Source organism: Biomphalaria glabrata, chromosome 11, assembly GCF_947242115.1.
Source record: "Biomphalaria glabrata chromosome 11, xgBioGlab47.1, whole genome shotgun sequence".
In the NCBI taxonomy this organism is placed as follows: domain Eukaryota; kingdom Metazoa; phylum Mollusca; class Gastropoda; family Planorbidae; genus Biomphalaria; species Biomphalaria glabrata.
The window spans coordinates 29,601,704-29,618,566 of NC_074721.1; the positions used below are offsets into that span (position 1 = coordinate 29,601,704).

General features: G+C 37.8%; 1 protein-coding gene across 1 annotated transcript; it reads left to right on the top strand.

The window, feature by feature from the left end:
- Positions 1-12,922: 12,922 nt before the first annotated feature.
- Positions 12,923-16,148, top strand: LOC129921818 (uncharacterized). The gene is made up of 2 exons (XM_056004869.1): positions 12,923-14,604; positions 14,762-16,148. Exons 1-2 carry the CDS (start codon positions 13,548-13,550, stop codon positions 15,700-15,702), a joined length of 1,998 nt encoding a protein of 665 aa, XP_055860844.1. The 5' UTR covers positions 12,923-13,547; the 3' UTR covers positions 15,703-16,148.
- The last annotated feature ends 715 nt before the right edge of the window (positions 16,149-16,863 follow it).

Consider the following 16,863-nt stretch of genomic DNA (forward strand, 5'->3'; position numbering starts at 1 on the left):
ACAATTTTGTCTATTTTTCTGGTGATTTTATAGAGTTTTCAAGAGATTTTAATAAATTCAGGAGATTTCCAGGAGTTTTTCGTATATATTTTGCAATTTAATAATTACACCCTGAAATAGCCTATGAAAGCGCGGGGCCCACTGCGACCGCATAGGTTGCAGTGGCCTAAGACCGGCCCTGGCTGTACCTATAAGGAAAACACATTATAATAAGAACTTATATCTTTTAGGCCCAATCAGCTATATCAAATATATATAGCATTAAAAGTCCAAAATACTTTTCACTACTATAATAGAACTGTTTAACGACGCTATCAGATCAACTTTGATTTCGTATCTTTAATTCCACTTCTAGTTTTTATTTTAACTACATCACAGTCGCTAAGTGACACTGCTTACATTGAGACACAAGAAACAAACCCAATAATTACGCGCCATATCTAATATTGTCACTTGACAAATCCCCCCCCTCCCTCTTTATTTAAAAAAAAAGGTCAATTTTTTAAACACACATTCATAGATGTGTTTATACACACATACACATGAAATGAGACGCACAAACAGCTATTTATCGCCTTACACAGCCTTACACACAGAGACCAACACTTATAGCATCCAACGTGTACCCAATCCCCTCCACACCGAGTGAGTACTGTATCCGCTCTTCTAATACTTATCTACCCTCCTACTCATAAATTCACTTATACTAAAAAAAAAAAAAGAGAATGCTTCATTATAGTCGATTACCTTTAATCCTGTTGCCTTCTGCAGCGTCCTTCCTATTTATCTGATCAGCCCCCAGGCGGGCCCCCTACCGACAGGTCTTATCAGTTAAAGCACCAATTTTCTTTTTGTTTAAGTCCGAACAAGAGGCTTACGGACTAATGAGACAAGGGAAACAAACCTTTCCAACAAAAACAAAAGCCAAGCCTTCAGCTCGTGGTGTCTTGTCACTCACTAAACAGAATATGAAATATTGAAAAACTACTTGACGCTGAATGAGTGACAAAAAGATAAAACAGTTAAAAAACAACAACAACAAAGCTTATACGAAATATAATTGTATCCCTTAGTTTGGCTCAGTCATCTGGTTCAATTTGTCATGGATTAGATACACAACAATAAATCTGTGCGAATAGAAATATTCTTACCAATTGCTTTGTTTAACGATATTTCATGCTTTTACCTTTCTCACTACGCTATGATCGGACTCGAAGACTAGCCTTATAATTATTATGATCCTTGTACCTGTCTGGACCAGTTGATACATTTTAACGTAATCGGCTATTAAAAGCATAAATTCGAATTATGGCTCACTCATCGTCAAGCCAATATACTAACTAAGGTCCAGTGGCGTAGCTAGGGTGGGGGAGGAGGGGGGGAGAATTTGAAAATTCCCCCCGGGCCCCCAAATGAGTGTTTTTATATTAAAAACTTAAAAACTATATATTACTCAAAATGCAGGGGCCTCCCAAGAGGTCAATAGTATTTCTTCTCTTTGTTCCAGATATCAAACAAAAAATAATAATTACTAACAGTTAATTAAACTAATTGGTTAATTTTTTGTATTGATTCTTGTGTTGTCAGGTAAAAAATCAGAGATCCGAGATTGGGTGTTGGAGAAATAACGTGTAAAATGTTATCAGACAGACAGACAGATTTGATATCAGCTTTTAAACAAAAACAGCTAAATTATGTTAAATTTACTTCTCTATAATAGACCGTGGTGGCCGAGTGGTAAAACGCTTGGCTTCCAAACCGATGGGGGTCTTATAGTCGAATCCATTGAATACTGGCGTTTTAAATCTCGTGATTCTTAGTGTGCTCTAAATCCACTCAACTATAATGGTGGATTTTAAAGGCCCAGATCTGATGTTTAAAAGAATACACCTCAACAATCATTGACATCGCCGTAACCACTATCCCATAATATAAAGAAAACTGAAATGGAAAAAGCAATGAAAATATGGGAACCTAAGTATCACGTTCTATCAATGGTGCCTGATGTCACAATCTATCAATTGTGGATGACAGATGTCAAGATCTATGAAGATGCTCTAATGGATGTCACGTTGTAGATTATCTTGATCTGTATCACACCATCAATGATTGTGATTGCCGAGGATTCTAAAGTTGTCAGTTGATAAGACGATCATTTAGAAATTGATAGTGGACAGGATGATCATCTAGCAGTTGCCAATTGATAAGAGGATCATCTAGATCTAGGAGTTACTATTTGACAATACGATCTAAGTATTTCATCATATTCAATGAAGAAACTTCTCTTCGTCTAAAAACAATTACTTTATTTCAGAACTTTAAAAAGCTATTCACAAATAATTACATTGTACTTGAATAGAATAACCGATCTACACAATAATATAACTGAGTTCTAATACAAAAGTTACAAGTTCTCTATTTCACGTTACATACAAGATTGATGTTATCACTAACACGTTCCAAAACAAGACTGATTAAAAAATATAGAAATTTACAGAGCTTTGGGCGTTTTGCCATGTGACTCGTATCTTATTGCCGCTTGGTTGAAATCTGACCAATAAATGCAGCAACAATCAACACCTCAAACCAATCACTTTTATTCTGACACATAGCTCTCCTCGTGGCGGAATTACCCGATGTCGCTGACGGGCTAAATATATATACTGTGTATGTGACACTAAGATTGGAGATTAAACGTTCATGGGAATGGTCTAAAATAAACAATATACCCTGTCGTTATATCAACTGAGGGGACCTCACAGTAACCTTCAATACCCTGTCGTTATATCAACTGAGGGGACCTCACAGATACCTTCAATACCCTGTCGTTATATCAACTGAGGGGACCTCACAGATACCTTCAATACCCTGTCGTTATATCAACTGAGGGGACCTCACAGATACCTTCAATACCCTGTCGTTATATCAACTGAGGGGACTTCACAGATACCTTCAATACCCTGTCGTTTTATCAACTGAGGGGACCTCACAGATACCTTCAATACCCTGTCGTTATATCAACTGAGGGGACCTCACAGATACCTTCAATACCCTGTCGTTATATCAACTGAGGGGACCTCACAGATACCTTCAATACCCTGTCGTTATATCAACTGAGGGGACTTCACAGATACCTTCAATACCCTGTCGTTTTATCAACTGAGGGGACCTCACAGATACCTTCAATACCCTGTCGTTATATCAACCGAGGGGACCTCACAGATACCTTCAATACCCTGTCGTTATATCAACTGAGGGGACCTCACAGATACCTTCAATACCCTGTCGTTATATCAACTGAGGGGACTTCACAGATACCTTCAATACCCTGTCGTTTTATCAACTGAGGGGACCTCACAGATACCTTCAATACCCTGTCGTTATATCAACTGAGGGGACCTCACAGATACCTTCAATACCCTGTCGTTATATCAATCGAGGGGACCTCACAGATACCTTCAATACACTGTCGTTATATCAACTGAGGGGACCTCACAGATACCTTCAATACCCTGTCGTTATATCAACTGAGGGGACCTCACAGATACCTTCAATACCCTGTCGTTATATCAACTGAGGGGACCTCACAGATACCTTCAATACCCTGTCGTTATATCAACTGAGGGGACCTCACAGATACCTTCAATGCCCTAAGAAGATTCTCGTAGCCTGTCAGAGGGTGGTTCTGCTAAGAACATTTCTCAAAGGACTACAATGAATTTTGTTTCTCTATAACGAAGCTCGACCACGGCAGTGACAGAGAATGATTATTAGTTCGTTTTTAACATAATAATAATAATACCAAGCTACATCTCTACCCATCCTATTTTCTGAGTGGTAACTTAAACATTTTTTTATATATCGAGGAGTCCTTCATATAATTATAATAATAACAATGCATTTGATTCAGAAGATTAAAGAACTTTCAAAACTAGTATATTTATTAACCTGAAATGCGACAGACCACTCCGTGGTTTCATAGGTTTACACAACCTAAACAATGTTCTAATGGTTACATCATAAACACACACTTACATTAGAGACTCAATCAAAGCGCATGCAAAAAAATATGGAGTAATGTACACAGGTGTGATTTATTATATGCAAAACTTTGACTTTTTAATGTTTTGTATTTATTTTCATACATGAAATTGTTCCATAAAGCATGATTTAATTCGCTTTAATTATTCTTATTATAAAATATGCTGAGAATTAATTACCTAGAATAAATTACTTAAACTTAGGTATATAGAATCAATCAATTCAAATTATTTATTATGCAGTAGCTTGTAAATTGCTCTAAAAATATACCTGAATCTTGACAATAATATATTACGACCTCACGTTTCTATGGGCTTGTGAGAAATATTAGTGCGATGTCTGTTTATCTGTCTGTCTGGTAAATACAGGCCATGCATTAACTGATATTTTTGAAATATAACCACATACTAACTGAACTTTTTAGTACACATAGTCCATGTCTAACCGAGTAGGAACCGATTTTTCTGTAACTGGCCAGTTTTTGTGAAGATTATCACACTATTTGACCTGCTAGCTGGAGATTTTTTACTAGACTTGCTTTATGATGATTTCACACCATCTGATCTGCTGGGTACAGACAATTCATACCTAACCTAACTAGTACGGATATTGCACTATCTGACCTGTTTGGTACAGACAATTCAGACCTAACCTAGCTGGTACAGATCTTGCACTATCTGACCTGTTTGGTACAGACAATTCAGACCTAACCTAGCTGGTACAGATCTTGCACCATCTGACCTGTTTGGTACAGACAATTCATACCTAACCTAGCTGGTACAGATCTTGCACTATCTGACCTGTTTGGTACAGACAATTCAGACCTAATCTAGCTGGTACAGATCTTGCACTATCTGACCTGTTTGATACAGATCTTGCACTAGATGACCAGTTTGGTTCAGATCTTTCTCTTGATGAACTGTAAGGTACAGATCTTGCACTAGATGACCTGTTTGGACAGATCTTGCGCTAGATGATATGTTTGGTATATGTTTTGCGCTAGATGATCTGTTTCGTACAGATCTTGCACTAGATGACCTGTTTGACACAGCTCTTGCACTAGATGACCTGTTTGGACAGATCTTGCGCTAGATGATATGTTTGGTATGTGTCTTGCGCTAGATGATCTGTTTCGTACAGATCTTGCACTAGATGACCTGTTTGACACAGCTCTTGCACTAGATGACCTGTTTGGACAGATCTTGCGCTAGATGATATGTTTGACACAGATCTTGCACTAGATGATCTGTTTCGTACAGATCTTGCATTAAATAATCTGTTTGATAGAGATGGTTTTTTTTTAAAGAGAATGAAACACATCTCCGTAGAACTGGAACATACTTGCACATTCTCTTCTCCCCTTTCTTCTATTCTAAGCTTTAACTCGCCCAGATAGCTTCCAAAGGAACAAATATGAAATCTGACATAAAATTTTAATAAACAGACATTTCAATTAAAAAAACTAAAGTTTTAATTTTTTATCAGAGACTTTTAAAAAATTGTCTGTTCGTGTACATGTCAACAAGAAATAGCGTGTGTGGGAGGCCGGTTGGCGGGAGGATAAATTCTTTAGATCTTTTGGAAAAGGGGGGGGTGTTATTTGCTTGAAAACTCTTCGTGATGCCTAAGACAAAAACATGTACACGGATCTCGAAAATGGCTCTAACAATTTTCCTAGAAATTTTACGGCTAATGTATAATTTAACAAAGCTTATTCTTTCTGTCTGGTCAAAATGTGTTCACGTTATTTCTTCGACACCTAATCTCGGATCAAGCTGAAAGTTTGCACAATTATTTCTTTTACTTGACAAGACAAGAATCAATATATTTATTTAAAAAATCAGTTAATTTACTTTTAGAAATGAATTATTTTGTTTGGTATGGCAAACAATGAAAGAAATGGTACTTGACTGAAGTGGTGGTGTAAGCTGAATTAATCCCCTTTGTAGGTTGCAGCTCTAAATTGCAGTAAACAAAATATAACTATACAATCTTCTATAATTATAAGTACCTCACTAGCAGCGTGGTTAGCACGTCGGCTCAAGTAGGCGTGAGCCACGATTTAGTATTTAGGTGGGTTCGCAAATGCTTTTAAAAACCAGTTACGTAAATCTACCCAGATATCTTTCTTTCTCTCTCCCCCCCCCCCCCCAATTACATTTTCTCAACTGGTCCAGACAAGTGATAGGATCATAGCGCATTGAGAAAGTGATAGGATCATAGCGCATTGAGAAAGTGATAGGATCATAGCGCATTGAGAAAGTGATAGGATCATAGAGCATTGAGAAAGTGATAGGATCATAGAGCATTGAGAAAGTGATAGGATCATAGCGCATTGAGAAAGTGATAGGATCATAGAGCATTGAGAAAGTGATAGGATCATAGAGCATTGAGAAAGTGATAGGATCATAGAGCATTGAGAAAGTGATAGGATCATAGAGCATTGAGAAAGTGATAGGATCATAGAGCATTGAGAAAGTGATAGAGGATCATAGCGCATTGAGAAAGTGATAGAGGATCATAGCGCATTGAGAAAGTGATAGAGGATCATAGCGCATTGAGAAAGTGATAGAGGATCATAGAGCATTGAGAAAGTGATAGGATCATAGAGCATTGAGAAAGTGATAGAGGATCATAGCGCATTGAGAAAGTGATAGAGGATCATAGCGCATTGAGAAAGTGATAGGATCATAGCGCATTGAGAAAGTGATAGAGGATCATAGCGCATTGAGAAAGTGATAGAGGATCATAGCGCATTGAGAAAGTTAAATCCATGAAATAGCGCTAAACATACAACAATGAGCAGCTTTTTGCGATTCTTCCCCTTAGATAAGCTTTTTTGTTTTTTAAATTATTATTTTGTTTTATATTTTTCTTGCTTTCTTTTTACACAACTCATTGATCTATCGAACAGACTAAACCTTCTTTGTTCTTGGTTTGAACTTACTGTAAAGTTTGAGTTTTTATTTTAGTGTGGCGTGAGCTTTGATCTGAGTAGGTAGTCTTCGATCAAGTCTTTATTGAAAGTTTAGGTTTAAATATTTATTTTGATTATTTGGGCGTCCACTTGTGCATTTCTTTTTTCCAGTTATCCAAAAATAAAATCAATTTACTATTTATACCTTTATTACTTTTTTAGGGGGTGGGGTGGGGGCAAGGCTTATTTATCTAGCGTTACCAGCTAGGCGGTAGGAAAAACGCCAATTTAATGTTTCTTTAATAATGACCTTAGCTTCTGAAAACAGAAGCAAAGATGAACGAAGGTTTATAGACACTTAGATCTCGGATGAAAAAATCATTTCCAGCACAGAACAGCAGGAGATGAAGTTTGATGTCTTTCTTTTTCTTTCCAGAGACAATGGTTTCATATCGTCCATGAAATCCTGCCAGGCCTTTGTTCCAAGTTTCTGTCACTTCTACAACATCAAAAGACCAAATTCTGGCTTCCACTGGATGTTCTTCTACATGACAGTTGAGCTCACCGTGGAAGTGTTCACGTGGGATGCGTTTAAAGGGGAGTTAAAAAGAGCTTTAATCTTGTTGTTGCTTGGTGACGTCTCTGCCCTTAGATCTAGTGGTACTTTGTTTTACTTTTTTCGAGACAAGACCTTGTTTACTGGAAGAGGTGACCTAGAGGTTTATATTTTTAAATTAAATTTAAATTAAACAAGGATCTAGGTTTTACAGTGGACGTGAGAAAAGTGTAGACATCGCTATAAAATAAAAAGGACTCCCATATACAACTCCCTACTAGCCAAAAACTCCTGTAGGACGTCCAATATCAAGGTTTGAAGGCAGAGATAAGAGTAAGACATTGTTTTTAAATAAAAGTTAATGTTGGCTACCATATACTACGTTCTAGTAACCCAAACTTCTTATAGGACAGCAGGGGATGACGTAGGACAGCAGGGGACAGCAGGGGATGACGTAGGACAGCAGGGGATGGCGTAGGACAGCAGGGGATGACGTAGGACAGCAGGGGATGACGTAGGACAGCAGGGGATGACGTAGGACAGCAGAGGATGGCGTAGGACAGCAGGGGATGACGTAGGACAGCAGGGGATGACGTAGGACAACAGGGGATGACGTAGGACAGCAGGGGATGACGTAGGACAGCAGGGGATGACGTAGGACAGCAGGTGATGACGTAGACAGCAGGTGATGACGTAGGACAGTAGGGGATGACGTAGGACATCAGGGGATGACGTAGGACATCAGAGGATGACGTAGGGCATAAGAGGTTGGCGTAGGGCAGCAGGGGATGACATAGGACAGCAGGGGATGACGTAGGACAGCAGGGGATGATGTAAGACAGAAGGGGATGGCGTAGGACAGCAGGGGATGGCGTAGAACAGCAGGGGATGGCGTAGAACAGCAGGGGATGGCGTAGGACAGCAGGGGATGACGTAGGACAGCAGGGGATGGCGTAGGACAGCAGGGGATAACGTAGGACAGCAGGGGATGACGTAGGACAGCAGGGGATGGCGTAGGACAGCAGGGTTGACGTAGGACAGCAGGGAATGACGTAGGACAGCAGGGGATGACGTAGGATAGCAGGGGATGACGTAGGACAGCAGGGGATGACGTAAGACAGCAGGGGATGACGTAGGATAGCAAAGGGATCGCGTAGGACAGCAGGGGATGGCGTAGGACAGCAGGGGATGGCGTAGGACAGCAGGGGATGACGTAGGACAGCAGGGGATGGCGTAGGACAGCAGGGGATGGCGTAGGGCAGGACTTGAATTCGGAAACATCGAGAGGACAGCTCAATGCGCAAATACAACCAAAAAACAGCCAAAGGGCAGAAAAGGTGTTGAGCTTCTTAATACAGACAGCGTTGGGCCCTTCCGCCATTCGATAGTGTTCTCAAAAGTAATGTAATTATTATTACACTTAAGAACAAATTTGGCGACTCAACTGCTAACACACCAAGGCATGTTGTTGTTGTTTTGTTTGTTACGAAAGGCGCCGTATAGAACCCAAACTTTTTTTGGAGACATCAGAATGTAAATAGTTTTGAGAACCACTGCCAAGCGGCATAACCACAACGCTGCATTTTAACACACGTCTGATTGTCGAATGAGCTTGGCGTCACACAGCCATGGCACTGGGGTATTCAGTTCGCGTGAAACACCAAACTCCTTTCAGCGCGAGATTGTTACCTGCACAGCGTGAGCAGTTTTGTTGAGGTTTGAAAAGTTGCGTGAATATTTTAAACCTTTAATCTCTCCGTTTCTTTGGCGGTCCCGCCACGCTCACTACAGAATTCAAGCAGTACGTGTGCAATGTGTAGCAGACGAGAAGAATTTCCACCAATCAGCATCAAGAGTTGTCTACCATCCGACCCTTCTTTACGCGCATCATTTTTTCTTTCCTTTTCAAATCTTTTATTTCCAGTTGGTCAAAGTGGTTCTCATACTATTACTTAAGGGCTATAACTAAAAAAAAGATTAAAATATTTTATCTTAATTAGGAAAAAAAAAAGAAATTAAATGAAGAACATGTTTATATTTCTGTTTCTTCAGTGACATCCCATTGAAAGTCATTACTAAAGAATATAAAGGGGACGGGGGAAGAGCTTGAAAGAGGACATTGATTAACGCAGTGTTATTAGCCCATTTTATCATAATTTATATCAACGTGTAATAAAATGATCTAAATAAATTTTAGTCGATTAGTTTTTCTGGTGACGAAGTGGAAATAACTCCGGAAAAGGGGGGGGGGGGGGGTATTGTGTGTTTTGCTGATGAATTCTGATGTAACGTTTGAGTAGAGTTGATGCAGATGAGAAGATATGCAGACGTGAGATAGGATCACGTGTATGGAGGACGCAATAGTTTTAAAGCGAGTTTAAGTCTTTTGTATTCAATCGTTTAGCATTTTGTTATTTTGCTTGGGTTTCTACACAGAGGCACATTGATATTAATAACTTACATTATTTATGAAATTTATCAGGCCAAGTTTATTTTGTTTCAAACTGAAGACGCGGTATCACCACAAACACAAAACTATCTAGCTAGCTGACTAGCTGTCATCCTCCCTACATCCTCCTCTCTATGCCTCAGAAACGTCGACAGTATATTGAAAACAGACAAAACAAAACCGAGCCACTTCATCATAACCTGTCTAAGAAAAATACAGAATGTCAAATGGCGTGAAAAAATACCAGATACTGAAGTCCTTCGAAGATCGTGCCTTCGAAGCATCCATACAGTCTCGGTGAGCAGGCTACATCTGCAAAATGGAAGACACCCCCCCCCACACACACACACAAACCTAAACATCTCCTGTATGACCAATGGACCTCATTTATCAATCGTAAACAAACAACATTTAGTCACGGGATTATATTGATAAAACAACGAAAAAAACTGTCACTTGACAGCCATCATGAATTAAACATGAGATCGTACGTTATATAGAAGAGATAGAGCACCATGTGGCTAAATGTTGTTTGGGTTAGGGAAGAGCTCACAAGATAGACAAGAAAATGCTTCAGGTACATCCTCAAAACTTCTCTGAAAGCCTTCAGCGTTGACCCAGCCACATCGGAGACACATGGTAGAGCAACATGGCGTCGCGCTGAGAAAACTGGCGCACATATTTCAGGGGACAAGAAAACAACAATGGCAGAAAAAAGTGCCAGGCCAATAACACTACCTCCAGCTGGAATAGCATGCTTGGTGCAGCCGAACATTCCGGACCTAATGAGGAGGCAGCCTCCTTGATGACAAAAGTGGTCATTATCGAACCACGGATTTATATATAAACCAAAACGTTCTCCTTTGTAAAGTTGATCATTAGAAGTCCAGGAAACTTAAGCTTGTACACCAGCGATGCACAAACTACGTCAAAACTAGCCCTTGAAGCAGTCCTATATGCCCGCTCGAAATTTATGCCCAAAGACAATGACGAAGATTTTCACGGCGGAGTGGCCCATGACGCGCTTGTTGGTCAGTTCGATGGTCTCCATGCCAAAATGCTGTTGATACTCAGTCGTTGGGTTATAGCTTCAAACAGCTAGTACCACTTTCTACATGTAGATGTACTATATTTTAAATTTAAAACTGCAAAGTTCTTTTAAAAATATAACTTTAATTTGCAACTAAAAACAGCTTTGAACTTCAAACAAGATAAATGTAGAACACCAAACTTTAAACAAGATAAATGTAGAACACTAAATTTTAAACAAGATAAATGTAGAACACTAAACTTTAAACAAGATAAATGTAGAACACTAAACTTTAAACAAGATCTAACTCACTAAGCGAGACCAATAGCTACAGAGGGCCTGAACCGAGACCAGTCGTTATAAAAGGCATAAATACTGTCATGTGACGAGGCAATGAGCTATTGGTCTCCACTGACCTTAGGTTGCCACGTCACAAGTCGGTTTTAAGGCCTACTAAGACGATTGGTCTCAGATCAACACTCACACCCCTATTTATCCTCTTGAGCTATGACTGACCACCTCGTGATTTCGTCAGAGTTTATTCAGCCTATTATGCTTGCACAGGATGTGGCAAAATATGTAGGTCATAGCTGGAGCTGAGCAGCCACGGGAAGTACTGCACTCATCACTAATCTTCGGACTCGAAGACAAGCTTTATTATTAGTATTATTATTATTATTCCGCCTACGCAACTAAACCATTCGCCAACCTTTGCTCCTATTTATATCAATAAGAAACACCCACACAGTTCATAATAATTGGGCAACCCTCTGCCTCGGCTGAACTTCTCACGTGACTGACTACGTCATCAGTAGACATTTACGTTAAGCATCAAAATAATATTTTATATAAAATGAACAATAAAACAAAAAAAAAATAAAAGTCAACCAAAACCTTAAACCTCATACATTTTTTTTTTGCAAATTATTTGTCCAGCTTTCCCGTGTTTCTCCCACAAAGCTAGATCTTCTTTATTTCAAGCTTAGCTGAAACGAAAATAAATTGATCTTTGACCCCTACAGTGACGTCAACACATTAGTATGATCCAATTAAATTTGGATTTATTTTTTTTTTTGAAATGTGAATCCGAGCCATTGACCGCTACAAACGTAACAAGTTTTTTGTTAAATGATTTCACCTGAGAAAATAATATCCAGGGATAAATAGTCGACGTAATGAGATAGTCGAGAGGATATTTGTCAACCAAGGTGGATGTACAACGGCAGGTGCCTCTGAACTGAAGCGAGATAGCAGTATCAACCTTTTTATAGTTCATTTTGTGTCAGTGTTAAAAGTCAAGTCATCTATCTATCTATCTATCTATCTATCTATCTATCTATCTATCTATCTATCTATCTATCTATCTATCTATCTATCTATCTATCTATCTATCTATCTATCTTAATTACCAGTAAGCTTCGGGAAGGAGGCGCGCGTTAGCCATGACTGGCTACCCACCCAGGAGAAGGAAAACTCTGAATTCAAACCTCTGTTGCAATGCAGCTATACCCAATCATGGGAAAGGCTTCGGGAGTCAACCTTGAGGAAAAATCAGGAGCTGGCGACCCTAAGACAGTTTGCAGCACCCAGTGCTACACCCGTGCAGAACCTGCGACGTCGCTGACATTAAACTGTATCGGCAGTGCGTTCCTCTGGATACATCAGCTGCGTGGAGAGGGTGGAATTGATTTGTGGGCGACATCGTTCCGACTACAGCTAATGGCCAGGCATTCATTTCATTTCCATGAGATGATCCATAGTCGCGACTGAAGGAGACCATAGATATTTTTATACAATAGACGTAGAGCACGAAAAGAAAACTTAAACAGACCGCAAGTGGACAACAGCTTTGTCTATGGAGGTACGAAAAAATATGTAGGTTGCAACTGGGTTTGCGTAGTCATGTAAAACACTGCACTCATCCTTAAGGGGAGGTATCCCTAGAGAAAATCGAGTTTTAGGTCTAGGATATCGATTTTTAACTAATAACATAATTAAGTAGATCAACCATTTTTCATTACATTACAATCATTTTTATTGCTTAAATCTGTGTCTAAAACATGTTTTATGTTGTTTTTGTAAGGCCTATGAGACAAAATTTTTATAAAATTTCTTGAAAAGTACAAAAATGGCCCTTGGTTACGCCATCTCTATTATAAGCAAATCATTGTTTGACTATCGATGTTTGGTATGGTTTTTTTCCTCACGATCTCTAGTTTTATAAAGACGCCTCGTTTTCGCTCTATGTTTCATTCAATTTCGGTAATGATCGGAAATCTTCGGTCAACTTTTGAAGCAAATTAGATTATTTTTAGCCTTGCTAATAAATAAAGAAACGCCATTGGTTGATTTTGCCCCCGTGGTCGGAATCCCCGTAACTACTTTTGTTATTTCCGACTATCGATAATAGACTTTATTTCAATGGCGAAGTCTACACGTTGACTTTCTTTTCTGTTCATGTGTGCATTTTCTTATTTATTCAACAGTTACAGTATATATATTTCTTTTTTTATTCATCAAATATTCTAGATCTGCTTCACCTTGTTTTTTATAAATGGCTAGACTCAACAAAAGGCTAGCTCAATTGAAGCAAGCTCGAATGAGTCGCAAATTAGATCTAGAAAGAGTTACTGGTAAATCTAAGACTCTAGTCGATCTAGATAAATCTAGTACTTCCACAACAAGTTCTAGATCTATATCTTCATCAACACCTAGCCCTACTAGATCTAGATCTGATTCATCTTCTGGACATAATATTACGGCAGCAGTTGAAATTGAGAATGTGTCTACCGAAGCCAATAAAAGTGAGGCATTGGCATCTAGATCTAAGTCTAGTAAACTTCATTTAGATCTCAATACCAGGAGTAAAAGTAAAATTATTGACATTCCCAAATTAGATGTTGATAATTTAATATCCACCACTCCACACACTAACAGAACAATAGTTGAATTTGACCAACTTCAGGCCCTTATACAGCCTTTACTTTGTCCTGGCTGCAATAAGTCTTCATTAAAATTAAATTCTGATGAAAAATGTCGCAAAGGCCTGTCTGTTAAACTTAGCATTAACTGTGAAACATGCAGGACAGTTGTAAGTAGCAACCATACATCAGGTTATTCTAAAGAAAATAAAAGATATTCTGTTAACAATTCTGCAGTTCTATCATCAATCTTATGTGGATTAGGTTCCTACACATTTAACAAACTGTGTGAACATTTAGACATACCTGGAATGTGTAAAAAAAACTTTCTAAATATTACTAAACTAATTTACAATAAAGGTGATGATATCCGACAGGCCCTAGAACTTAAAACTGTTGACCTTATTCGTCGAAAGCATGCGGAGGAAAGTGGAGTTTCTATAAACGAAGAAGATATCATTGATATTGATGTCTCATATGATGGCTCGTGGCTAACCACAGGACACACTTCACATATTGGAATTGGATGTGTTGTTGATGTGTTAACAGGATATGTTTTGGATTTCCACATAGTTTCAACATTTTGTTTGGTCTGTCAAACCACTGGCAGAAAGATTAAAGAAAAATCCCCATCACAGTATTCAGAATGGTTTGAAACACACAAGCCTTTTTGTGAAATCAACTACACAGGTGAGGGTCTATTAAATATAATTTACACTTCTATCAAGTCTTTGTGTATAGTTTTTAAATTCTCTTCGCTAAATTTTTATTAGCTTTGCTTTTTTTGTAGATTCACTAAATAATATTAACAAGTTTCTAAACTGTTTGATTTTCTTTATATTTACAGGTTCATCAGCTATGATGGAAACACATGCCGCAGAGGTATTATGGCTGAGGTCAGTTACAAAATTTAAGCTTCGCTACACATCAATGTTATCTGATGGAGATGCTAAATCTTTCAAAAGAGTAACTGAACTTAAACCTTATGGTGACATTCCCATAGTAAAAGAAGAATGTGTCAACCATGTTGGTAAAAGGATGGGATCTGCACTTCGAAATTTAGTTGCTGATTGTAGCAAAAAAGGTACTTCTCTTGGAGGCAAAGGGCATGGTAAACTAACTCAAAACACTATAAAAAAGTTAACACTTTATTACTCTAGAGCCATTAGAAAGCATAAAAATGTTTCTGATATGCAGAAAGCTATAATGGCATCTCTTTATCATTGCTTGTCAACTGACAAATCACCGAAACATCAATTGTGTCCAACTGGATCTGGCTCGTGGTGCTTCTACAATGCTGCTGTTGCTAAAAATGAGACTCCTGGTCCACATAGCAAGCTTCTCTGCACTCCTCTAAATTATAAGCTACTAGCTGACCACTTAAAACCAATATATAAACGCCTCTCCGAGCCAGCCCTCTTACAACGTTGTTTGCTAGGTGCTACCCAAAACGCCAACGAGTCTTTGCATTCCAAGATTTGGAGTACTTGTGATAAAAAGAAATTTTCTTCTTGGAACAAGGTAACATTTTCAGTGATATCCTCTATTTATGACTTTAACTTTGGATTTGCTGCTTCAAAAATAATGAAAAATATTCTGTTCTGCAAAAACACGTTTCATGCCCATCGTCTTGGTTTGAGTCGACAGAATCAACGATTAAGTGGGTCGGCGTATAAAAAAAGTAAAGTGGTCATGAGACGACTCCAGATGAGGAAAGATGCAAAAGCTCGAAGGGAACTTGAGTTAAGAGATGCAGAGGGACCTACTTATGAAGCAGGACAGTTTTAGCTGTTTTTTTTTCTGCTTTTTCTTCTTTTTTCAGAAATCAACAAATATAAATTTCACGTAGGTCATTTAGCTGTACACATGATTTCTCCTAAACTAATTGTTTGATTTTAATGAAATTTGAAACACTTGTTCTAGACATGATATACCTTACTTGTATAATGAATTTTTGTGAAACTTTTTAATACTTTTTTCTAAGTTTTCAAATCTATACTTTAAACTCATTTTTCTCAAAATGTTACTTTTTGCACATATCATTATGCCTTACTAGGAATTTCTCCTAAACTACTTGATAGATTTCAATGAAATTTGAAACACTTCTTAAGGACATCATTTACTTTACTCGTACAATGAGTTTTTTTCAAACTTTTATTTACTTTTTTTTTTAAAGTAATTTTAATTAATATTTATCCTGTTTTTTATGCCTAAAATATAACTAAAAATTCAAAAATTTGTAAAAAAAAAAACATACTTACATCTTTAATTCTGACGTTGTACCAATTTAGAGGATCCTTTTCTCTTATCTTTAAATTCAATTTCATGTAATTTTGATCAATAGTTTTTACAAAATTCAGAGTTTTAATTTGTATACAATAAACAATATGGCCGCCGTTACCATGGCAACCATCATTCAAACAACTTTTTTTTTAGCATTATTTATTTTAGAATATCATTATATGTTACCATAACAAATTTCAAAGGCCTAGCTTCAGAAATAAGAAAAATAAGATTTTCAGGGATACCTCCCCTTAACTCTATCTCTCCGGAATTATTTTAGATGTTCAGAAGGAATTATTCATTTTTCCCATTTTGTATTTCACTAGCCTGTTAGGGTTAAACTTCAGTAATGGTTTTCTTTTAATCAGCAAATGATATAATTGGTCTAGAAAATGTATGCCCTTTTTATAAAAAAAATTAACAAAAATTAAAGTTTACAAACTCAAAAAATTAAGTTAATTTAATGGGGTCAAACCAACGATGTAGTCAATCAGTAGAGAAAGAGTTAATCTTCGGAATTGAAGACATAGCAATTATATATATATATATACGGACGGACAGACAGGCCACACAAAACTAATAGCGTCTTTTCCCCTTTCGCGGGCCGCTAAAAACACAAATAGTTTTATGTTCTATACATCAAATCAAATACATTCATTTAAAACA

Excerpts from the sequence above, each read along its gene's own strand:
- LOC129921818 (XM_056004869.1), top strand. The coding sequence starts at position 13,548 with ATGGCTAGACTCAACAAAAGGCTAGCTCAATTGAAGCAAGCTCGAATG. Across the intron at positions 14,605-14,761 it reads TTGTGAAATCAACTACACAG|GTTCATCAGCTATGATGGAA; the intron begins GTGAGGGTCTAT and ends TTATATTTACAG.